This window comes from Pimephales promelas, chromosome 12 (assembly GCF_988280905.1).
Source record: "Pimephales promelas chromosome 12, fPimPro1.hap1.1, whole genome shotgun sequence".
NCBI classification, from domain to species: domain Eukaryota; kingdom Metazoa; phylum Chordata; class Actinopteri; order Cypriniformes; family Leuciscidae; genus Pimephales; species Pimephales promelas.
The window spans coordinates 8,107,309-8,129,976 of NC_142780.1; the positions used below are offsets into that span (position 1 = coordinate 8,107,309).

The window sequence follows — 22,668 nt, forward strand, 5'->3', positions numbered from 1 at the left end:
ACTCGACCATAAAGACATGTAGGCATTGGTGCAGTTTGAGGGCATTTCAGTTAACAAGTGAACAAGAAAAGTGAATGAATTTGTAGGATTGCTTATAAGGGTTTGTCATGATGTTTACAGTCATGGTACTTTATTCCCGAAATATTTGAGCACAAATTTAGCACTTCATTATGGCAAGAAGAATATTACATTTTCAAATAATCTGACATTCAAGAACAAGGATGATAAACACACACCATGCCAGGTCATAAACACACTGTAGCTTTAAAGCACACAAAAAAACGACTGACCTCCTCATGCCAGAATCCCTGAGAAAACATTCCAGAAATACAACCAAGGAGACAGAGGACAGTGAGTGGAGTCATTTATTGGACATGCTTTTTGCTGGGAACAAAGATGGGAAGAGTCTGTTGCTCTTAGTTCAAAGCCAACAGTGAGAACACCTGGCCTGAAAATGAATGACTGCTGGGATTGAAAATTAACAGAAAGCCAAAGACGCTTTTAAGCTGTCCTTAAAGGCAAATGGGCTTCAATTTCTACAAGAAAACAAAAAAAAAAATTAAAGAAAGCTATTCTAAAACATCACAACGCTTGCTGTCACTTGAAAGCAAAAAAGGTTTCGGTCTTTAAAATTGGAGTCTTTAATCTGCAGCAAAAAATAAAATAACGAAATATTAATAACCATCCAACATAAATTACCTTTCCTTGATCTTAAAACACAAGACACAGGTATTCAGAGTCCTTGGGTCACTCCACACTCATATAAGGCCTTGTCCGACACATTGAGATGAATTTCCAGTGTCAGTGAAGCTCAATCACAAAAATCATGATTATGGCAGCCAGAGCAAGTCCAAAAGAGAGCAGTTTGAGTCCATCACCATCAAATCTCCATGACCATCCCACTAGTGCAGAGGATGCAACAGAGGCACGGACCGTCTTCAGCTCCTGTGAAATGAAAGACAATTGAAGATAAATAGCAGACAGAGATAAGACAGCGATAAGAGTGATCTCAGTCTTATGGGTTATTCATATCTGTTCCTGTACAAGCGATGCATTAGTGATTCCTGCAGCCTTTTGCATGGGGACCTTTCCTAAAGTATGTTGAAGTCCCCGTGAACCGGAAGTTGCAAACGATTTTTCTCCAGTGCTGTGACGTATTTCCAAGTGAAACGGAATATTGAACAGAGGGCAGGGTTTTACTCTAGCGCTCCTCCTCTCCATCTCTCGCTCATAGCAAACTAACGGTTTGAGGGGAGTGGTTAAGCGTTTCCCCACCCAAGTTGTGAAACCTACGTCATCAGAAAAAGAAACCGTTCCAGACCGGAAGTAACTTTTCAGATTTTGATTAAAGATTACCAAGGTAAAACATTTTTTTAAATATATTTTTACTTGCACGGATTAATTGTTCACCACAAGACTAGTAATATGCGCTAACAAAGTAAATAGGTTCAATTTTGATTTCACGGGGACTTTAAAGCTCATCTCTGGGTCTGTGCCCATGCAAACACAAGAATTCAAAAGCTTTCACGTGTCTTCATTACACTACTGAAAACCATGAAAAGCACCTGCATTTAGAGGCAATCATGGGTGGTTCAACAGAAATAAGACACATTAAATACTGAAATCATATTCAACATCATCACCTGTCCTGCACTAATCGCAACTCAAAAAAAAAAAAAAGATTATTACTGTTACAACAGAGTTTATGGTGTTATGCATTTATGCATCGATGGTGTTGTAATGAGTGAATGTGTGCGGTCTAGATGTCATCCATCTACATCACTCTGACAGGATGGTGATAGAGGGCAGTTGTGCTGGAAAATGGAAAGAGAATTAAGCACAACTTCACATCAGAGGACGCATCAGAGACTCTAAGGGTAAAATGGTTGTAAGTGGAAGTCATGTCCTCTCTAATGTGTTGGCACATTAAAGGATCATCTATAATGGACCCAGTAATGGGTTGTCGTCTCACATCAGGACAGGCCTGACAGCTCACCCAAAAATGTGTTCATTTCTGTACCCCTGATATTAAATATAGAGCCTCAATCTGAATGGCTATTTTGTGATTTTAATATTTTAGGCTGTCATGGTGTTAATAGCCATGCAGATTGTAATTTGTGCCCATTGCATTTCTGTGGTTTTAGGAAAGTGTAGGTGATGTTTTGGGCAATCGGGATATTATGAAAAGTGATATTTCTGTGCCGCCATCTTTAGCATCTCTGGGTCATTAAACACCATTACAGAGAGTGTATATTCATTTTTACAGGTGTAAATGGCCTTCTCACATAACCTAGAGGAAGTCTACCTGAGAGGCCACAATCTTAAAAAGAAAGGGTTTTTCCACTGATGCAATAAAATAACAATTTTTGGTAGGAGTTTGTGATATATCACCTCCTCCTCTACAGTGAAATGCTCGCTCTGTCTGGATGAGCTTAAATCCACAGTAATGATTTCACATATCACACATGCACACTTCAATAAGCATTCACAAAGATTATCGGGGTAAGGGGCAAAAATCAATAATGTGCTTGCTTTAATGTTAAACAAATTTAATGAAAGCTTGAATATCATTTAAAGCAACAATGGATAATTCACCTCAGATCTTCAAAATAAATTAAAGGAAACAATAATGTTCAAAGTGTAAACTCAATGTGAACAAACAAGTGTATTCTATGACAAAAATGGTTTCAGTCACCCAGTATAGTTATGATAAAGAGGTTACATTTATGTTTTTGATTATTTGCTAATCCATTTCTTCTTTCTGATTTTGCCACATTTTTTAGTCATGTCAAATCTGGTGTGGACAGACAAATTGGTTGTTGCTGGAATCTTACCGCATCGCATCACGGTGTAAGTCGGTAACATTACAATAAGCTTCCATTTGTTAACTACGTTATTTAACATAACAAACAAGAAAAAAGACTTGGTGACCGAGAAAGGATCTTGAGCCGATGCTCGATCTCGGGTCACCCGAAGTGCAACTGCATATGTTAGAGGACTTGCACAAATGGCTATGGCTCCAACAATCTTAGTTAATCTATATTTTAACATTTACTGATACATTATTATAACCAAAAGTTGTATCTGTTGTACAAGTTGTACAATTGTATTTTTATTAAGTAATCTTAACATAAATTAATTAATACGGTAACAAATAAATTGCTCATTGTTAATGAATGCACTAACTTGTGTTAACTAATGGGACCTTATTATAAAATTATCACATATATTAAATTAAAATGGCTCTATATCTATATTTCATCCAAATTGTTTGGATTATTCGAAGGCACATTAGCGCCTTTTCAATACACTGGCTGACTGAAAATGCAATATATGTCGCTTATGGGTGGCAGAAATATGGCATTTGCAGGTATGATATAAACACCAAAGTAAACATTTTCACAATAAACTATTTTTGGCATATGTGCAACATTTACTGACTGTAAACTCTGAAACTACGAGCCTGTAGAATGCGTAACAGCACTGCGTTTTTACTTTGAAACATGCAGCGTTCACATTTAATTAAATCCACTGCTTTAGAAGTTTAATAATCACATTAAGCCAATTAACGATTCTGTTTTTTCTTTCCCCAAATTTGGAAGCTCTTTACATAATAATTAAGACGTTTCTAACAGCATTTAATTTAAATGTTTCATAGAATTTAAGACTTACAGTAAGAAACCGCGGGGACCCTGTACGGTGGGCCTTTTAGAGGCATCTTTGCATCTCAATGTGTATCGGGTTCCAGATGGTGCCTTCCTCTGCCGAGTGTGACTGTGTGAGAGTTTCTGAATTGAAACATCGTCATTGTGCTTTACCAGAGTGGGATCATGTAGCAAACCCTCCACCCTCAGATGCCCTACACCACCTCACCTCTGAGATTATATCCCACAATTTCTGGTACTAGGGCTATCAAGAGAGCAGTCTGAGGCATTCAGTGCATTCACTTCTGACTCCCACATGACCGTAACATGTTTAGAACTTTGTTGTGACTACAGTAGAAGAGATAACCTGCTCTAAAATTAACATGATAGAGTGGCTGAAAGTTCTTTAAAAGCACACAATCCACAGATTCTGCAAAAGCAGCTTGTCTACAAAACCATAATTGCCATTCAATTTCCTATTGTGCTGGACATATTCTATTCAAGGACGAATATGAACAAGTAAACAGTTCTGCTATGATTCTAATCAGAAAAGCAAACGCATTGTGAAATGTTTCCCTTGGGTGTGTGTGTGTATTGAGTCTGCGTTCCCACTTCAGCGGGCCTAGAACAGAACCCTGGGGAACTCCAGTGATGAATAATATAATCCAAGAGACGTTCTGCTCTAAGGAATGTCTGAAGTCGACATGAGGTTAGACTTGAGTAATGTAAAGCACCTCTAAGTCTCTGGCTGCACTACAGGAGAGCGCAGAAGGTATTAAAACTTTCAGCTGTGCGGGGAATGCCTTTGTACTGAGCGGATATTCAATGCAATTACTTGCCAACCATCTCATCCCAGGCAGGATGCCTGTGATGAATGTGGATGCAGTAATACTGGATATCTCCTTAGCAATGGAGATGTGAGCTCGAGTTATCTGCTGATGCTGCACTACATATATTATAGGCCATGTACAGAGACCCTTGCTGAAATCCTCAGCCTCTTCCTCTTTCATCAAATAATCTGCTCATTGCTAAGAGGAAGGTTCATATGGAGAGTGTATTTCAGAATCCTATTCCCTTGTCAAATTGGAGCAGGGACTGCTAGAATAGCAGGTGCCATCAGCTTGCTTAAAAACTTCAAATAAAAACTGGATGGGTCAAACCATTAGGAGATAATTGCTGGGGATTAAGAAGAGCAGTTTACAGAGGACTAAACCATTCCTGTCATCGTGTATCTATTTTTGACTGGTATCTCATGCTGGATCAATTTCTACATTTATTTTCACTTGAAAATTAGACAAAAGTAGTTAGATTATTTTGAAAAAAAAGTAAAAAAATACTAATTAAAAAAAGTGAATTGAAATGCACTTGAGTGCAATTCTAAGTAAAATTAAGTAAAAACAGTTTAGAAGCACCAGAAGAAAAATAAATAAATAAAAACATTACCAGACTGTCACAGTTATGTTAGTTTGAACTTTTTGTTTTTCTCCGCCTTCTGTCTCAGTCATTTGTTGTTATGTACACTGATTATATTCCGCTGTGCACTAATTCATTATGTCATTATTGTGTTTAAATGTTCAGGTCCATTTAGCTTGTCTGGTGTCATCAGTTAATGGATTGTATGCTACTCTGTTCTTATGGATTATCATGTGGACCAATTAATTATTGCCTGTTTACATTTATCTTTATCTTCGTGTGTGTTTTTACAACCACCTGCATGACACAGTCTAGTTTGGAGGGACTACTCTCTCCGTCTGCCAATATCTTTTCCTTTTTTCTCCTGGTCTTTCTCCTCTTTTGATGAATGTCAGTTAGAGTGACCGCTAGTGCATGCTGCATCCAGACACCATATTGATTCATGTCTGGTTCATACACACACACACACACACACACAAATCTAATGAGTGTCCGTCGATAGACTGTGGCGGCTCAGACTGAGGTGAGAGGCTCAAGGACAGGGATGCTGGGCCACCAGACACCTGAACGATCTCCCGCCCAGCTGAGGTGATAATCCACACACACACACCAGCCTGTGATCCATCTATCTCAGACGCTTCACCATGGGGATTAGACACAGCCGAACCCAAACACACACTAACAACATCGAAACACAGAAATATGCTAGAATGGAAAAATCTTCTTGTTTTGATGTTCGTCTACACTGAACAAGAGCTGAAACTGAAGTTGTCCGACACCTGTCCTATTATATGAAACATTATAGAGAATGATGGAATTCATGAGGAATGAGGACATTTTTTTAAAGACTTTTACAATTATCAATTATCCATTGTCACTTCATATTCATTTGTCTTATTCAAACTCTCAATACTTTCTTAAAACATTAAATGAAGCACATAATCAGTACCTGAGAGATTATCATTGTCATACTTTGTTTTTGTTTTTTTTCCGGTCTTGACATGTCAGAAATAGAAACTGTTTCTAAAATACAACCATTTGTCGTTCAATGCGTATCACCATCAAAGCTGATTAGGAAATCAAAAGCTTTGCTTAACATGTAAAAGATGCTTTTTATTGCATAGTGTCTGGTAAGGACATGGTGTTAAGGTTCAATACCTTCACTTACTATTTCGTCAACCAGTTAGTGGCACTTCATTACTGCAGTTTTTACACAATATCAATATTTAATGTTTTTATAATAATAATAATTATAATAATTCGTTACATTTATATAGCGCTTTTCTGGACACTCAAAGCGCTTCACATAGAAGGGGGGGATCTCCTCAACCACCACCAATGTGCAGCATCCACCTGGATGATGCGACGGCAGCCATATTGCGCCAGAACGCTCACCACACACCAGCTTACTGGTGGAGAGGAGACAGTGATGAAGCCAATTGGTGTATATGGGGATGATTAGGAGGCCATGATGGACAGAGGCTACTAGGCAAATTTGGCCAGGATGCCGGGGTTACACCCCTACTCTTTCGAAAGACATCCTGGGATTTTTTATGACCACAGAGAGTCGGGACCTCGGTTTAACGTCTCATCCGAAGGACGGTGCTCTTTTTGACAGCATAGTGTCCCCACCACTTTACTGGGGCGTTAGGACCCACACAGACCACAGGGTGAGCACCCCCTGCTGGCCTCACTAACACCTCTACCAGCAGCAACCTGGCTTTCTCAGAAGGTCTCCCATCCAGGTACTAACCAGGCTCAGCCCTGCTTAGCTTTAATGGGCAACCAGTCTTGGGCTACAGGGTGATATGGCTGCTGGCTTTCACAGTTATATCACAGTTATTGTCAATACCGGTATATTGCGGCACACCTAATCCTTGCCTGACACGATTTCTGCATCCACACACACAAACTCAGCTTATGTGTATTCCTCACTTAAAGGGGTCATGAACTGAGAAATCTAAATTGCCTTTGAGCTTCTGACATATAAGCACGGCCGCGTTAACAATAGGGCTAGGCGGGGCTAAAGCCCCGGGGCCCGAGCAAGGAGGGGGCCCGTGATTGGCTGTGGAGCAGATACTGCTAGCCATCTGAAGCCAAAGCCTTACCACGCAATGCCTCCCACAAATTAGCCCTGTTATTTAGTGGCACTGTGCCATATAGTCCATGCATTATCATGGAATCATTATCATTAATATTATAGAGACGTTCGCAAAGACCCGCCTTTTTTTAGTTACTATGTGACAAGCCAGACGGCTCTCACGAGCAAGCGGAAACATTCTAATCTGAAAGATGTAGCCTACACGGAAGTGTGAAAAACTGCAATACATCTCAAATCCGCTAGAGGCCGGTCCCAAAAGGGAGCAAATGTCCATAGACGTCATGTTAAAACATCCGTTTTCACAGCATGAATTCATATGTTTACAGTGTGGTCCCATGGACTTTCATTGTAATCTTCAATATGTTCCGCGTGCCTGACAACTGTGAGGGGGGTGAATTTTTTTCTAACTCGTTAGTTTAGATCACATTTAGATATAAAATGTATGACAAATAAGGGCGGTTGACTTTGATTGACAGCTGATAGCGGGCCGCGCCGAGTGAATTTGACGTCTCGGCCATGATCTGACACAACACATCATACCAACTCTGTATCCTTTCTGAACATTTGTATTTTGTATTTCCCAAGATTTTCCAGTATGGCGCCGCCCATACCCCCTATAAACAGCCTCAGACCCGTTCCTCAGATACCCCTTTTCCACCAAAAAAAGAACTGGTTCGGAACTGGTGCTGGTTCAAAGTTCGTTCGGAGCTGGTTCAACTTGCGAACTGCTTCAGAACCTATTTGTTTTTCCACTGACTAGAGCGCCCAGGGAACGACGTCGTTACGTCACTGTGTCCGTCGCCATACTGTACGTCTTAGCTAGAAACGCTTGCAAGTACAACATTACTTTGGGATTATCTCTAACTCGTATACCAAGAAGGCTTTAAAAACAATTAAAAATATGCAAGTCTTTTAATCTTTTCGCTTGGTATGTAATCTTTTCTGATAAGTTATGTACCCGTCTTGTGTCTATTTTTCTTTCCATTTATTTGTTCTATATTGTGACTGTTTTCTTCTTTGCTTATAATGTCTTCAATAAAAAAATTACAAAATAGAAATGCTTGCGTTAACTTCAAGCATAACAATTACCAAGGCGGACTCCATCGTGTTTCTGCAAATGTTTCTCTTGGCTTTGCGATCCTTTATTATGGTCAGAAACTTTATTATGATTAGAACACATCTAAACCCGCCCCAGCCCCCGACGTAAGCATGACGTGGTAAAAGAACGGTTCTAGTCCAGCAAAGAGTTGGTGCCGCTTTGGAACCAGTTCTCCTGGCCGAGAACCGGTTCTTTGGCTGTCGAAACACAAAGAACTGGTTAGCGCGCAGGCATCGGCTCTGAACCGGCTCTCAAAATGCTTTGGTAGAAAAGGGGCTAGAGAGTCTATGGGTGACGTCACAGACACTTTGTCCATATTATTTTACAGTCTATGCTCACAAGTCATGCACATCATGCTCTCACCATAGACTGTAAAAAAATAGGTTCTCACTCACACAGTGAAAAATACATTGCGGGGCAAACTGGCAAAGACTAACGTTACACTGACAGATACATAAAAACTGTTCTTATATTTGTGTACACTCACGATAAAACACAACATTGTGCTTTTGTCACACTGTAAACTCTTGACAAACTGTAACCTACAACTGTCACCCAACAAAAATACACACACACACACAAACACACACACACACACACACTGTTTTAAAAGCAAAACATATTTATCCAACTCCATTTGAAAACAGTCTGTGGGTCCCATCTTTTGGACATTCGTCATATTCCTCGGAGCACTAATCTTACACATTCTACATTGATTAAAAAAGAAAATCGAATGCGTTTTTAATGGTAGTATTATTTTATACATAAATCAATTATTTATAATTCAGATGAGAATAATGTTACATTGTTAATTAATAATGTTAATTAAAATTAAGGAAAACAAATATGTTGATCTAAAATATAGTAAAATAATCGCAAGGGCTTTTTTTTCTTTTTATTCATTTAATTAATACACAAATTATATAAAACTATTGTCAGTGCACTACAAATAAACTGGTTCTATGCCTTTATTAATAAAACTTATACATATAAAAAATACAATGCCTTCTGTATTTTTGTTTTGTCTGATGCCTAAATGTTTTAATGAACATTATTACGATTATTATTTAAAAAGTCAATGCCAGTTCGCAGTAGACGCCTCTAACTTCTGCAAATATACCACTCTTAGACATGAAATGTAAGCAACTCATGCCAAAGAACCAATTAACAAATGTAATTTGTGCTTTGTATTTATAAATGTCAAACAATTACTTCAAAGGCTGAAAAAAACAGATGCAATCACCCAAAAATGTACGTCTAAAATATATTTAACTTTGTGTTGCTTCACAGCTCTGACAGACTTGCCCACAACGGATATAAATACAGCTTGAATCGTTTGCATATGAACAAACAACAAACATTTACAGAAATAACGCAATATGTGCTTTGATATCAGACGGTCCAGCTGGCTGTAGTCACTCAGATTGTTAATCAAAATTCACTCGAAGAACTTACACCAGGGCTCCAGACTAACTTTTTTTAATAGGAGCGCTGTTGCCCCTGACTGAAAATTTTAGGAGCGCAAGCAAAAAATTTAGGGGCACACCTTAAATAAGCTTGCAATGCAATTATTCAAATTTCCCACAAAATAACTGTAATACTGACAAATTCTTTAATAATAAATAGACTTAACATTATGATATGCTGTTTTATTTTAACTTCACAGGGCTCCAGACCCAAAGTTGAGGGCAGCATCACCTCAAATGAGAACTCACAGTTCTGTATATAAAAAAAAATCTGGTAGCACTGGGGCTAACAATAAATCACTAAGCTTAATTTAGGGTGTAGATGAAATTAACTTTAGTTTTTATCATTTATAATGTCTTAATAATAATTAATAAAAGTAGCCTAGTGAAAATATGTATATGGAGTGAAAATAGCCAATAAACATCCTACTGTTTACAATGGTTTTAATATTATTATTTTAAGTGTTTAAATAAGAGTTTTCCAACATCTTAAAATTTTTCGTTTAAGGACAATCTTTAAAGGATGAACAAAAAATGTGTTGGTATGGTAATCACATAAAAAATACAAAAAAATAAAACATTTATATATGATATTATTGAAGTGCTGGGAAAGGATGTGTAGTAGGCTACTTACACATTATCATATTTATGGTAAGAGTTAACTTGCCTAAATTCATGGTTCTGTTAGGCTGATTTGTGGACTGAAAGCCTTCTATAAGTGTTTCTCCTGGTTTCCACGTCAGCGCTGTTTGATCTGATATGGTTTATAACAGAACTCTGCGCCGAATCGGAGTGTTTCTCACTGGATCTCGTGGTGTTGATGTTATTAATTCTGAGGCGAATTTAATGGATTTCTTCACTGGATCTCCTAGTAACAGTGTTGCGTAAGCGCAGGGTTCTCAAGTTTGAGCAAAAGCTTGGAGTGAGATCACACGCGGTTAGGGGAGGAGCCATAATGAAGCCCCGCCCCACCCATCCCCGCCCCCAATTTTACCCATTGTTCATAATTAACCGGAACAAATTAAAATTATAACAATTAGTAAATCTGATAAATGACAGAGCAATTCATCACATCAAATACTCTTTAATGCAGTATTACAAATATAGCTAACCAAAAATATAACAAATTGCTCCAAACAGTTTCAAACAAATCTTTAAAAATTGCATTTTGATTTTTGAATGCATCTTCTATCTAGACGAATGATTTATTGTGCGGTGGGACATTGAGAACAAATGGACAGATTAGAGTGCACCACCTCTTCCACTGTCTCCTCCTCTAATCTGGCAACCTTTTTAGGGGGCTTACCCTTTGGTGCCCAAAATGACAAAATATCTTTCTGCTTTTTTCCTGACATCTTTGAAAAATACAAATGCAACATTATGACAATGATTAAATATTACCCAGAGCAATCTGCTGTAATACATACTTAACGTAACTAGAAAGACTATTAATATTACAGTATAATATAATTTAAAATAAAATCAGTAAATCCTAACATGTCTCTTCGTTTCAGATAACGTAAGATAGCCAAACTGAGCCTGGTTGCAAAGTAGTTGTAGAGTTTTTGACTGCATCAATAATAATGTACGATGGGCTACATATTAAATGTTCTAGCCCAAAAATGTTAGACGAGCTTCTTCCAACTTACCTTCTTCTCCATCACGACACATGTGTTCGCGCGATGTTGTTGGTTACCTAGGATACCGAGGACGTTCCGTCCATTTCCGTGTGTTTGCGCTACTGAATGACATGTCATGTATAGATCAGTGGTGCACGCAGCGCGCATATATGTTGCCTAGTAACGAACGCAATCTGGCGGAGATACGCGCTGGCGGCAGGAAACTTCACTTTGTTTGCCTGCGCCTCGTATACAACGTTAGAAAGCTTTCAGCCAGGACAACTTGGTTGGCATTGCCTTTTCAGCGTGAGAAATACACAGTGTGGCGTGTGAGCGTGTGAACCGGTCGAAATGAGTGTGTCTCACGGCCAATGCGTGAGACTTGAGAACCCTGCGTAAGCGAGATCGGCCCGCGACTGGCAAGTTCGGGGCTTTATTTTGTCAATGGTTCGGATCGCTGCTGCAGCTCCACGGTCCTAATCATACATGAGTGGCGTATTTTCGTTCCACTTTCATTTTGTTTGCATTCGTTGCTAGGTAACGACTAAAGAGTCGATAGATCGCTGATTGCTCAGACGCAGATCAGTTTGTGATATTTGTTTCCGTCTCCTTCCCACAAACGTTTACGCGCGCTATTCTTGTCACGGATTCATTGACGCGCCTCTTCCACGCTTTACCATGCGTTTAACGTGTGGCAAATTTACTGGTCGCACATGTGCGACTGGATGTAAAATTCAGTCGCACACTCTCAATTTTTGGTCGCAGTCTGGAGCCCTGTACACTATGGTTACACTTTACCATTAGGATCAAGGTTAGTACCTAGTTATTGCTTAGTTAATGTCATTCATTACCACAATAAGTCCATAGTTTATACATGCGAAATAGGACTGTAAAAATAAAGTGCTACCTACACTACCATCACTTCATGTTTCTTCTTCACTTTTCTAGATGGGATGTGAGTAGGATGAGACTCAGGACTGGAACATATCCACATGCATTACAGAAACAGCCAGTGTCAGCAGGGAAAACATGGCCAGTGGCTCTCCAGATGATGTAAAGGTCCAGCAATTACAATTGCCACTGGAGAAACCCACTGACACACACACACACAGACACACACACACATACAGAGAGAGAGAGAGAGAGAGAGAGAGAGAGAGAGAGAGAGAGAGAGAGAGAGAGAGAGAGAGAGAGAGAGAGAGAGAGAGAGAGAGAGAGAGAGAGAGAGAGAGAGAGAGAGAGAGAGAGAGAGAGAGAGAGAGAGAGAGAGAGAGAGAGTATTTCACAGTGTAACGCAGTGTATTTCAACAGAGCAGAGCTGTTTTTGTCACTTCAGAATCTCTCTCTCATTGTCTCTATCAATTGATTGGAACAGTTTCAGTCATGGAGCGATGAACATACACACTTGTGTTATAAGACATAATTATCTCAAACTTATTCATACACATACACTCTCTGGGGAATCTACAGTAAGTTCAATTAGTCCTTCCTGACCTATCAATTAGCACCAGTTAACACTACCAAATCTAATTAGCCCCTAATAAACACAAACAAACAAAGGCTTTATCATGGGAGAACAGAAACATCTGAGATCAAAATCAGAGGAAAATCCCAGAACTGCAGCGTTCTACATCATTACCTCATGTACAGTAGTGCAGCACAAGCCATTTCCCCAAAACACACAGCTCTCACTCACACGGGCACCACAAATGTAGAGCTCTAGTCATATCACTTAAGCCCCCTCCACACTACTGCGTTTTCGTTTAAAAACTGAGAATTTAAAACGAATACGATCTCCGTCCACACCAGCGTTTTATCTGCGTATTAGAATTGATCTCCGTCCACATTCAAACGACTGAAACCACGGATCACGTGACCATTCACCAACACTGGGCATGCGCTGACGAATCAGGGAAGGACACATCATGACTGACAACACCCAATCATAGAGCCGAGAGTGAGCCTCTGCCTCATCGTTTCTAAAGTCCTCCGTTTTGTCCCGTCTTCATTAAAATGCCCTCCGGAGATTCAAAACACAAAACGGAGCAGCAGTGTTTCTAAACTTCTCCGTTTTAGGTCTTCGATTTTTTTTTTTTTTCATTTTAGTCTGGACGGGAGGTGCAAACGTAGCAAAAGGTCTCCATTTTTAAACGAAAACGCAGTAGTGCGGATGGGGCCTAAGGCAGATGATTCCTTCCCAAGTTACAGGGCACCATCACACCATTCAACACACCCTCTAAGTTCAGAATAATGTCTTTGTTCAACATTTCCTTGCTCATCAGAGATCTGAGATCAGCACTTCACAGTCTGGAATCATTGCTGGAGGTCAGCAAGTGCAGTTGCAATGCAGTACCAGAAGACATCTACACACCTGCAGTGGCACAGCCCTGTTCCTCCTCCCGTCAGCTGAGTAACAGCTAGCTCCATAAATCAGCATTCAAAGCTGGATTCATCTCTCTGATGATGTATCTGTGTCACTCTGCTCTCTTCAAAGCAATATGAGGATTTGACAAGCAACTGAAAAGCAACTTAAGCGGACCAAAATGGCCATGGGCACGGGAAATTTCAAGTCACAGTGTATTTACACTAGCAGAAACACGTGAGAAGCTCTGCTTTGGAGCCCAGCAGGTTTCCACATGTTTCTGGGAGTTTTTTTGGTCTTTGTCAATGAAAAACAATAAACTAAAGTATCTATTTGATCATTTATAGCTTCATGACATTAATGGCAGCAAATACAATTGATTTTGTGTGTCTCATTAATGTTTGAATATGCGTAAATATGAATAGATTTGGGAGCTTCCACAGACAGGATGATTTTCTAGTGAATACAGATTCTGAACAGTATGACCAAAATAAATGTTGACAGCATTTGATATGCATTTACTACTGTTAAAAAGTTTGAGGTCCGTTATATTTTTTCAATCTCGTATGCTCAGCAAGACTGCATTTATTAGATCAAGTAAAAACAGAAAGAAAAATAAAACTTTGCTATGTGAATATACTGCATGTTAAAATGTAATTTGAGGGCAAAACTGACATTCCAGTCTTCAGTGTCACATGATGCTTCAGAAAAAATTCTAATTTCTAATGTTGAAAACAGTTGTGCTACGTCATTTCTTGTGGAAGGCGTGATACATTTTTTTTTTAATAAATTATTTTTAAGGATTCTTTGATGAATACAAAGTTTAAAAAAGCATTTATTGGACGAGGACATCTTTTTTTATCATAAATCCTAAACATGAAATAATTTATAACTATGAAGGGTGTGTGCGTGTCTGTTCTGTGTCTGCGTGTGTGAGACAGCTCCACAGGGCTCGGAAAATGTCAAAATTGCTGGTAGCAGGCACACATTTTGGTAGTCCGAAATGAATTGAACTAGCCCAAAATAATAATAAAAAAATAAATAAAAAAAATTGTTATGCAGAAAATTGGATAGGAGTCAACCTCATAAATATCAACAATGGTACTTAAAATAATCAAATTACAATCATCAATTCAAATATGCATTTAATTGTAACTGAACTGAAGTTTCTATGAATTTCTATCTTCTTCATCTTGACCCTCTTTTTTTGGAACTGAAACGTAAATCTATGTGCCTTTTCACATTTTAGCACACACAACCAACCAAGTGTCAGCGACTTCCGCAGTTTTCTACCCTACACACCTGATCGGTACATTACAATTATTAAAATTGTGTTAAGCATGTTAAACATGATGATATGGTAACATGTTACACTTTATATTTAAATGCAAAATTGCATTTCATTAATAGCCTAAACACAGACTTAACACTGTTTACGTCACTGCAACTTCCCGAAAACAAACAAGAAATTAAATGCATTCAGCCCAAGCAAAGGCTAGATATAGGCTTTATTAATTTACATAAAGTACATACAGCGCTTCAAAGAATGACGCACGTTTGTTGCCCTGTCTTTAAATTCAACAGTACACATTAATGATTTTTCTCTCATTGACCTGCAATCAATTAGATAAGTCAAGAGAGTGAAAAACGCAAATCAAGGAAGGAATTATTTGACTCTATTTAGCCCATTGGGCAAACTGGTGATACATTTTGGTAGCCCGACTGGAAGATACTTTGAAAGCCCAACTCCATGAGTGATCTAGGAATGACCCGACTGGCTGTCTCTATTTGTCATTTTGTGCTAATTTGTGTCTGCTGTGTTATTTTTCTAGAGAGGAGAGAACACGTCCACACAGAGGACATCAAATGATCCTTCAAAATGTGATGCACATTTTAATTTCACACCCCATCAGATTTTACTGCTGCCCTGGCAGGCCATTAAACGCAAAAGAGAGAGAGGAGGAAAAGAGAAATAAAGAGAGATTAAAAATACGCTGATAAGTGGTCATGGTCATCTAACAGAGGGAGTTCTGAAGAAAAAAAATGGGAGGAAAAAGCATAAAGATTTTTTTTCTGACAATCTACAACAATCAACTTTCTTAATGCCAGATGTCTTTGGATTGGAAGCACAAGGATTTGTCCTCTTCTTGGGATTGCTGGAGAAGATATGCATGCAGCCAGAGGCGGTGATAAAGCAGCAGGACCGTAGTTTAATTGAAGGAGGTCTAATGGTGAAAATGAACTCTGTAAGTAGTGGAGATCTGCTGTCTTTATATTGGACCAAGTTCACTAGTCAAGCACTCGGAAGCTCCAGGCAATAACAGAGAAGTGAGTGTGGAGAGATAATTAGGGCAGCAGAATATCTCGCTAACACGATTCCTCTTTCAGACACACCTCATTTAAAAGTCACTGTTCTATATGAAAGACATGAGCACTAGACTTCATTAAAGAGTTTATAAGTTTATTTTACAGAAGCTCCTTCATTTGACATGAATTTGCCAGTTACTAAGAACTGGATACTCACCAATTTCACCCTTCACCCGTGCAAGTTTTCACCCTTCAAATCATAAACTTGCAAGACTAAACCCTTTGATATCAACATCCAGACCAAGGCACTCAGGTCAATAATCTGGCTGACCATTTGAGTTAAGTGAATTAGAAAAACAGCTTGCATGCAAGACACAGCCATGGCATTACTGGAACAACTAATGGTAGTTTCTGGTTACCTTTAGTAGGTAAACAAACAAACTAGCGTGGTCAAACCTGCTTAAAGGAAATGGAAATGGAACGCGCATGTGTTTTCTTACTCACTCACACACACACACACGCACACACACACATCAGCTGTTCTGCTCTTTCAGCCAAATTTAACCTTCAAATGGTCTTCATTTCCTGTTTACACTTCTGGGCTTCGGGGTCTATACGAGCCCAACAATTTATTGAGTAATTGTACAAAAAATTTACAATTTTAATCATACAAATAATTTATCATATTTAATTGTTTACTTCTCCTCTACTCATTAATGCTCTGTTTTTGGAGATATAAAGTACTTTTGTATCCATTTACCACACAATTCCTCAACTACACCATTAGCTTACATATGAAATATTATTTTTTTATGATTCACTGCATTTATGCTCTAGTACCAGGCCTTAATTTCTGTGTAAAAAATGTCAGGTTAATGCCGAATTTTTTTCTTTTTTTGACACATGAAGAAAATATATTTAGTTTTTTTTTTTCACATTTCCCAGTCATTTCAATGTGGGGTCATATTGACCCGAAGACCCCGAAGAAGAGTAAACATTTTTTTACATACCTTCAGAACAACTGAATCAAGCCCAGTTTTTTTTGTTTGTGTATAGATAGATAATGTATGAAAACTCACAAAATCTTATTCCACTGAGATGAAGGGAACCTTTTTTTTTATAAAGTAAATGTCGATTGGGGTCGTATAGACCCCATGACCTCGATTTTTTTAACCTTAAGATTAATTGCTTTTCTATATGAATCATTTTTTGAATAGCTCATCAGTAAATTGCTTTGAATAAAACAGTCTTTTAAATGTAAACGTAAAACTATGGTCAAGCCATATACACTCATGCCCAAAATTCTATTAACAAACTGAAGCTGAAATATCCGTTCCACAGAAGGAAGATATTCATACAGGTTTGGAACATGAGTAAATGCTTACAGAATGATCTTTTTCTGGTGAACTATCCATTTAAAGGTGCCTTTTGGAGGATGGTGGCTGCTCAAGCAGCGTGGACCAACCAACAGCTTAAACCAGCTTGAAATGAGCTATTATATTGGAAACACCAGCAACCTTTTGGTCTTTTATTTAACAAGCCAGACGAAGACCTCAAGATAAAGACAGTAAGTCTCACTGTTGACAGGCATAAAATGGTGTTTAAATTGATACAGCACAGAGAAAATTTCCTTGTCCTCATAGCGATGTCCTCATTTCTTTTATCAGTTTTATCAATTTCTTTTATGAGATTTAAAGAATGTACAAGATTCAATTTGCTCAAACTATAATAGTTGATTCTTGTGTGTAGGTGGCTTCATGTACTCATGAAATCCTGTGAACATGCTTTTTGAATTTCACACTCTTCATCCTAATGTAAAAGACTGCGAACAGAGTGTGAAGTCTGGATTCTCTGCCTCCAATCTGTCACGTCCATCTCTTCAGACACAGACTGAAATAGGGTGCTGCTCACACCATTCTCCTTCAGACAGACTCTCTGGCAGCTTAGCGGTCAATTGGCCATCACAGGCTCTAGGCACAACTGACTGTTCACTCATCCAGCTTCTGCTGGTCCCTGAAAGGACCCCATCATTACATCGCATTCAGGCTATCAGACTGCATCTGAAGCTGTTGTGCTTATAAACACCTAAACAATACTCAACAAATGAGGCAATTGTAAAGAAGGGGAAATATTATAGAGGATTTCTATAGCTCTTTATCCAATACAGACTGATTCAAAGCAGCTTCACGGTAATAAACAGGATCAGAATTAATGATGCAAACTTCTAAAGTAGTTCTTAAAAGACAATAGTGTCATCATTCAGCTCAATGATGATTCAGTTCAGTTCAATAAATGTTTCAAGGTCATGAATAAGGAAATGAGTTCAATTCGGATATAAACAGCTCTACCAAAGACAACAATATCATTATTCACCTCAATTCAGTTTTTTTTCTCATCCAGCAGTGTCAGTGCAGTCAAATGGATAATATTACTCAAAATGAATAGTCTTTTAAAACCCCACAGTCACAATTTACCATCTTCAGAATAAAGACGTAGAACAAGCTAATCCGATAAGACATGGTCAAGTAGACTGACCTGAGGGAGTCCAGACACCTGGCCCTTCTGAAGAGGCTGAGCAATAGAGGGAGTGAAGACCTGTGCATCCTCCACTGGCCGTCCCTTCATGTAGTGCTTCCCAGCCTCATATATATTCACTTCGATCATCTTCCCTTTGAACTCAGGCTTCTTCGGCACCAGCACCTACAGATACATGAAGAAGAACATTTTACACGGTCAGTCCCTTGAGGTTAAAAGCTGTAAATTCATTCTAACAAAATATACAAAACAGCATCATGAACAAAACCCCCCCATAAAAATAGGAAAGCAGGGATGTCTACAGTGTTTAGCAACAAATATAATCTATAGCTCACAAATGAATTCTTATTCATCTTTAGCTCTGAGATCCACGATCATATTGAACACTTTAAACTGACATTACACACCATTAAAGTGAATGTGTAATACTGTAATACTGGAGATCAATAGCATTTGACAGATCAAACAGCCGTGGTGCTCATTGCTTTCACAACATGCCTTTCACAGTATCCACTCCACACATAAATTTTAAACTGCTTGTTAAATGTTCTCACATGCTCCTCAGGACGTTTTGTGCATTTCCATAAAAGAAGCTTGTTATGACCTTGTGAGCACCCCATTGACCATCTTCATCTAAGTTGTTATTGGTTTCCTCCAGTGGAAAAGAAAGAAAGAAAGAAAGAAAGACAAACAAGCATCTTTTTTTCATGATCACATGTGCCGTTGGGTTCTTGATGCCGGGTCACCATACACTCCTCTAATCCCAGAGTGTCGGACACATTTCGCTGAGACCTCAGATCTGCACAAGGTGTAAGGGGAGATGAATCAGTCCAGGCATGGAGGCTGAATTGGATTAAAAAGATGTGCAGTTGGATCTATAGGGGTTTACGTTGAAATTGCCTTCATTACGCTGAGCGGCAGATAAGTTTGGAGCATAAAAACCTGTCTCCCCAGACATGAAAGGCTCTGCAGAAGCTTAACGCGTATTATGATTCATCAAAACACCAACGTATCAGAGGATCTGTCGAATATGTTTTCAATTAGGCTGGGGAAATAAATGTGTTTTCCTTTTCCTCCATCTCTGCCCTGGCCAACGTGTGCCATGAATTTTAATACTTTAATAGGAGAATATTTTTTTCCCCATTTACTTTTTCATTCAATTACACAAACCCTGAAGGTCAAATACTAACATTTTAAGGTGGGAGATAAAATACCCGTGCGTCTTTGTTTCTTCTCTATTGAGATGTGTCCTTGCACACTTGAAACCCATTAAGGGTGGTCCCCATTCTGCTGGAAATTGCTAATCATGTCAACATCCCGCTTCTCATTCTAAAAGGGTATTTCAGACCCTGTGGCAGAGGACAAGGCAGCGTTTCTTTGAAGTCTTCTTAGGTCTTCTCTTGAATCTTTTTGAAAGCACACTTTTTTTGCTGAACACTGTGAACGTGTGCTTGAAGAACACATAAGCAGGATGGTGGAGGACCAGGACGTCATGCTGAGGTGAGGAGTGTGGCTGGTTACTGTTTGGTTGGCTGTGATTTAAACAGAAGAACTGCTGGTTTATGCACATGGTGGAGAACACACCAAATACCTAGTGGAGCAGAGATCACAGTGTGTAGAGTAACAAACAATATAGTGGTTTAAGATATGAGCCAGTAATTGAAAGGCTGTTGGTATAAATCCCATATGGAGAACCCATGATAAGAGTGAACCAATGAGGTCTAGAATACCTTTGCTGTAAGGAATAAGGAATCTCTAGTTGAGTGCAAACAGGTGAACAACAACAGTAAACAATAGTAGGAGCTCACAACACACTGCTCTCTTGCAAAAGATCATTCTTAATTCTTGTACTGATTTCCAGTCAATTAAAACAAAATTTCCCCCAACGAGATATCAAGGCCTGTTTTCAAATATCTCATGGTGCTGGCAGATGTTTTCACTCATTTATGCTTAAACCTGCTCGCTGCTGTCCTTGGTGAGTCTGAGCAAAGCGCTGGCAGCTGAAAGACAGACTAGGCTTAAGCCCCAAACAACCAGAGCCCTTAATCGGCCCCGTGTTCATGGTGATCCGTTGAGTAAAGCTGGACTCTCTCTGATGGATGGTCAGTCACGTCTCAAACACTCTGGAGAGCGTTCCAGCTTAGAGACTGCAGATCGAGAAGGAAAAGGAGAACAAAGGGAGGAAAATAAAACAGAGGGCTTGCACCCCAGATTAGACCTCCCATCCTTTAATGTGCAGCCCCATCCTCAATCAATGGCACTGGAGATGGCTTTCTGCTGGCCATTATAATGGAAGGATCAATGGCAGCTGGCGGGATGGGTAACCTCCATGACCTTCAATGAGCTGAGAGCCGCAGCACTGCGCTTGTCTGTGCTCACCACTGAGCTCTCCCTCAATCAGAAACAACTTTTTTATGATATCATCTGTCTCACTTAAGACCATTAACTAGTTAGAAAGGAAACCAATGGCTTATAACAATGCATGAAGACATGTGCATTTAAAAAGTAGTGGAAATAAAACATTGCCAAACACATCAGTCACCATGGCCTTAGAATTTCTATGGCCAATTCTACTAAAGTTACACTTGAAAAAAAGAAAGTCAAGTGACATGAGGGTGAGTAAATCACTACATTATTTTCATTGCTATTTCTTTAACTCTGAGGTGATTCTGGCATTGTTTGGAGACAAACGTCTCTGAAAGGGATTTTCAAATGAGAAGCTAGTCGAACAAAAAACGTTATTAAGAACACTCTGTTTGAGCAGTGGGAAAAGCCAGCTCTGAAAGTAGATGGACTGTCAATCATCACGTCAGCCTGAAAATGCAGCGAGGGCATCCGGGTCATGATGGGAAATGCTGGAATAGTGCTGCTGCTTGTATTTCTGCAGTACATATGAGGTGAGGGCTAGAAAACACAATCTTGTTTGGTTTACATTCGTTTTGTAGACCTTATGTATCTACAAGTTAAAAGGACCATTTCCCCCCAACACATTCCTCTGTTCATAATCAGTGATGGATGTTCTGGATAAAAGCTAACATTTTCTTCAGCTTACAAATCACTTAAATAACACCTTGTAAAATCTTTCACATGGGGAAATATGATCAAACCACTAAATTCTCCAGAAAAAAGTGACACTTATAGAGAAGCTTTTTGCCTGAAGACAAGCCTGCAAACATCTACTGTACACTTCAAACACTCGGAACACAGGTGTTCATGATATTTTTGAAGATGTCTTAAAAGTATGTTTTTTTTTTACTTGGACACAAACTCATTGCAGCTGAGCATTTTTCCCATTTTATATTGAAGTGAATTGTACTAAGCGCATTTACAAGATGACTGTTTGCAGTCGGATTTCATAGAATAACTATGATTTGTATGGTTGCCTTTGGCTTGCTCAGTAATTAACAGTGTTGTGCAAGTTACTTCCAAACTGTAATACATTAGGTATTACTTGTTACTGTTATTTAAAAGTAATTAATTACCTTACAATATTACTGTCCCAGAATTGTAATGCGTTACATTACTCATGTATTACTTTTGAGTTACTTTCACCAAAATAACTAAGTAGAACTTAACTTTTGGGCTGTAACGATATGCAATATTAAACCGAAATCGCGATTCGCCACACGACTCAGATCCACGAACCTACAGAATCGCGACACACCTCTTCCAACTCCAGCGTTATTCTCCTTACCGTCCATATCCAATGCTGCCTTATCTTTAAATTAGGCTATTAGTATTATTTGAAGTTAACATTATAAAATACGTAGACCTACACCACAAAACTAGTTGAGGATAAATTATTTAAAATTGGGGAAGTCCAGTATTATGGACATGACATTTGCAGTCAAAACTTGAAATAAAAATTCTCAGAAAATACATGTATTGAAACGTATATAGGCTACTTCCTTAAAGGACTCTAGACATTAGACAAATATCAGTCTATGTTTTATTTTTAATATTAGGGAAAAGACACGCATTCATGCGTGACAAAAAAATAGGAGGCTAAATATATTTTTTGTAATTCTGTTAATTACACTGCGCAAATCGGATGAGGAAGGGTTGGCTCTCCAGTCTCCAAAGAACTTAAAATATTCATTTTATTTTAGTTTTTGTGTTCGC

General features: G+C 38.8%; 1 protein-coding gene across 3 annotated transcripts in view; it reads right to left on the reverse strand.

Moving 5' to 3' along the window:
- Positions 1-347: 347 nt before the first annotated feature.
- Positions 348-22,668, reverse strand: part of cdkal1 (CDKAL1 threonylcarbamoyladenosine tRNA methylthiotransferase) — a 541,736-nt gene continuing 519,415 nt past the window's right edge. For all 3 annotated transcript variants that reach the window (XM_089117457.1, XM_089117458.1, XM_089117459.1), the window contains 2 exons: positions 18,547-18,711; positions 348-945 (listed from right to left, as the gene is read on the reverse strand). In XM_089117457.1, the coding sequence (XP_088973583.1) occupies positions 802-945; positions 18,547-18,711 (309 nt within the window). In that variant the 3' untranslated portion in view covers positions 348-801. The remainder of the gene's footprint in view (positions 946-18,546; positions 18,712-22,668) is intronic.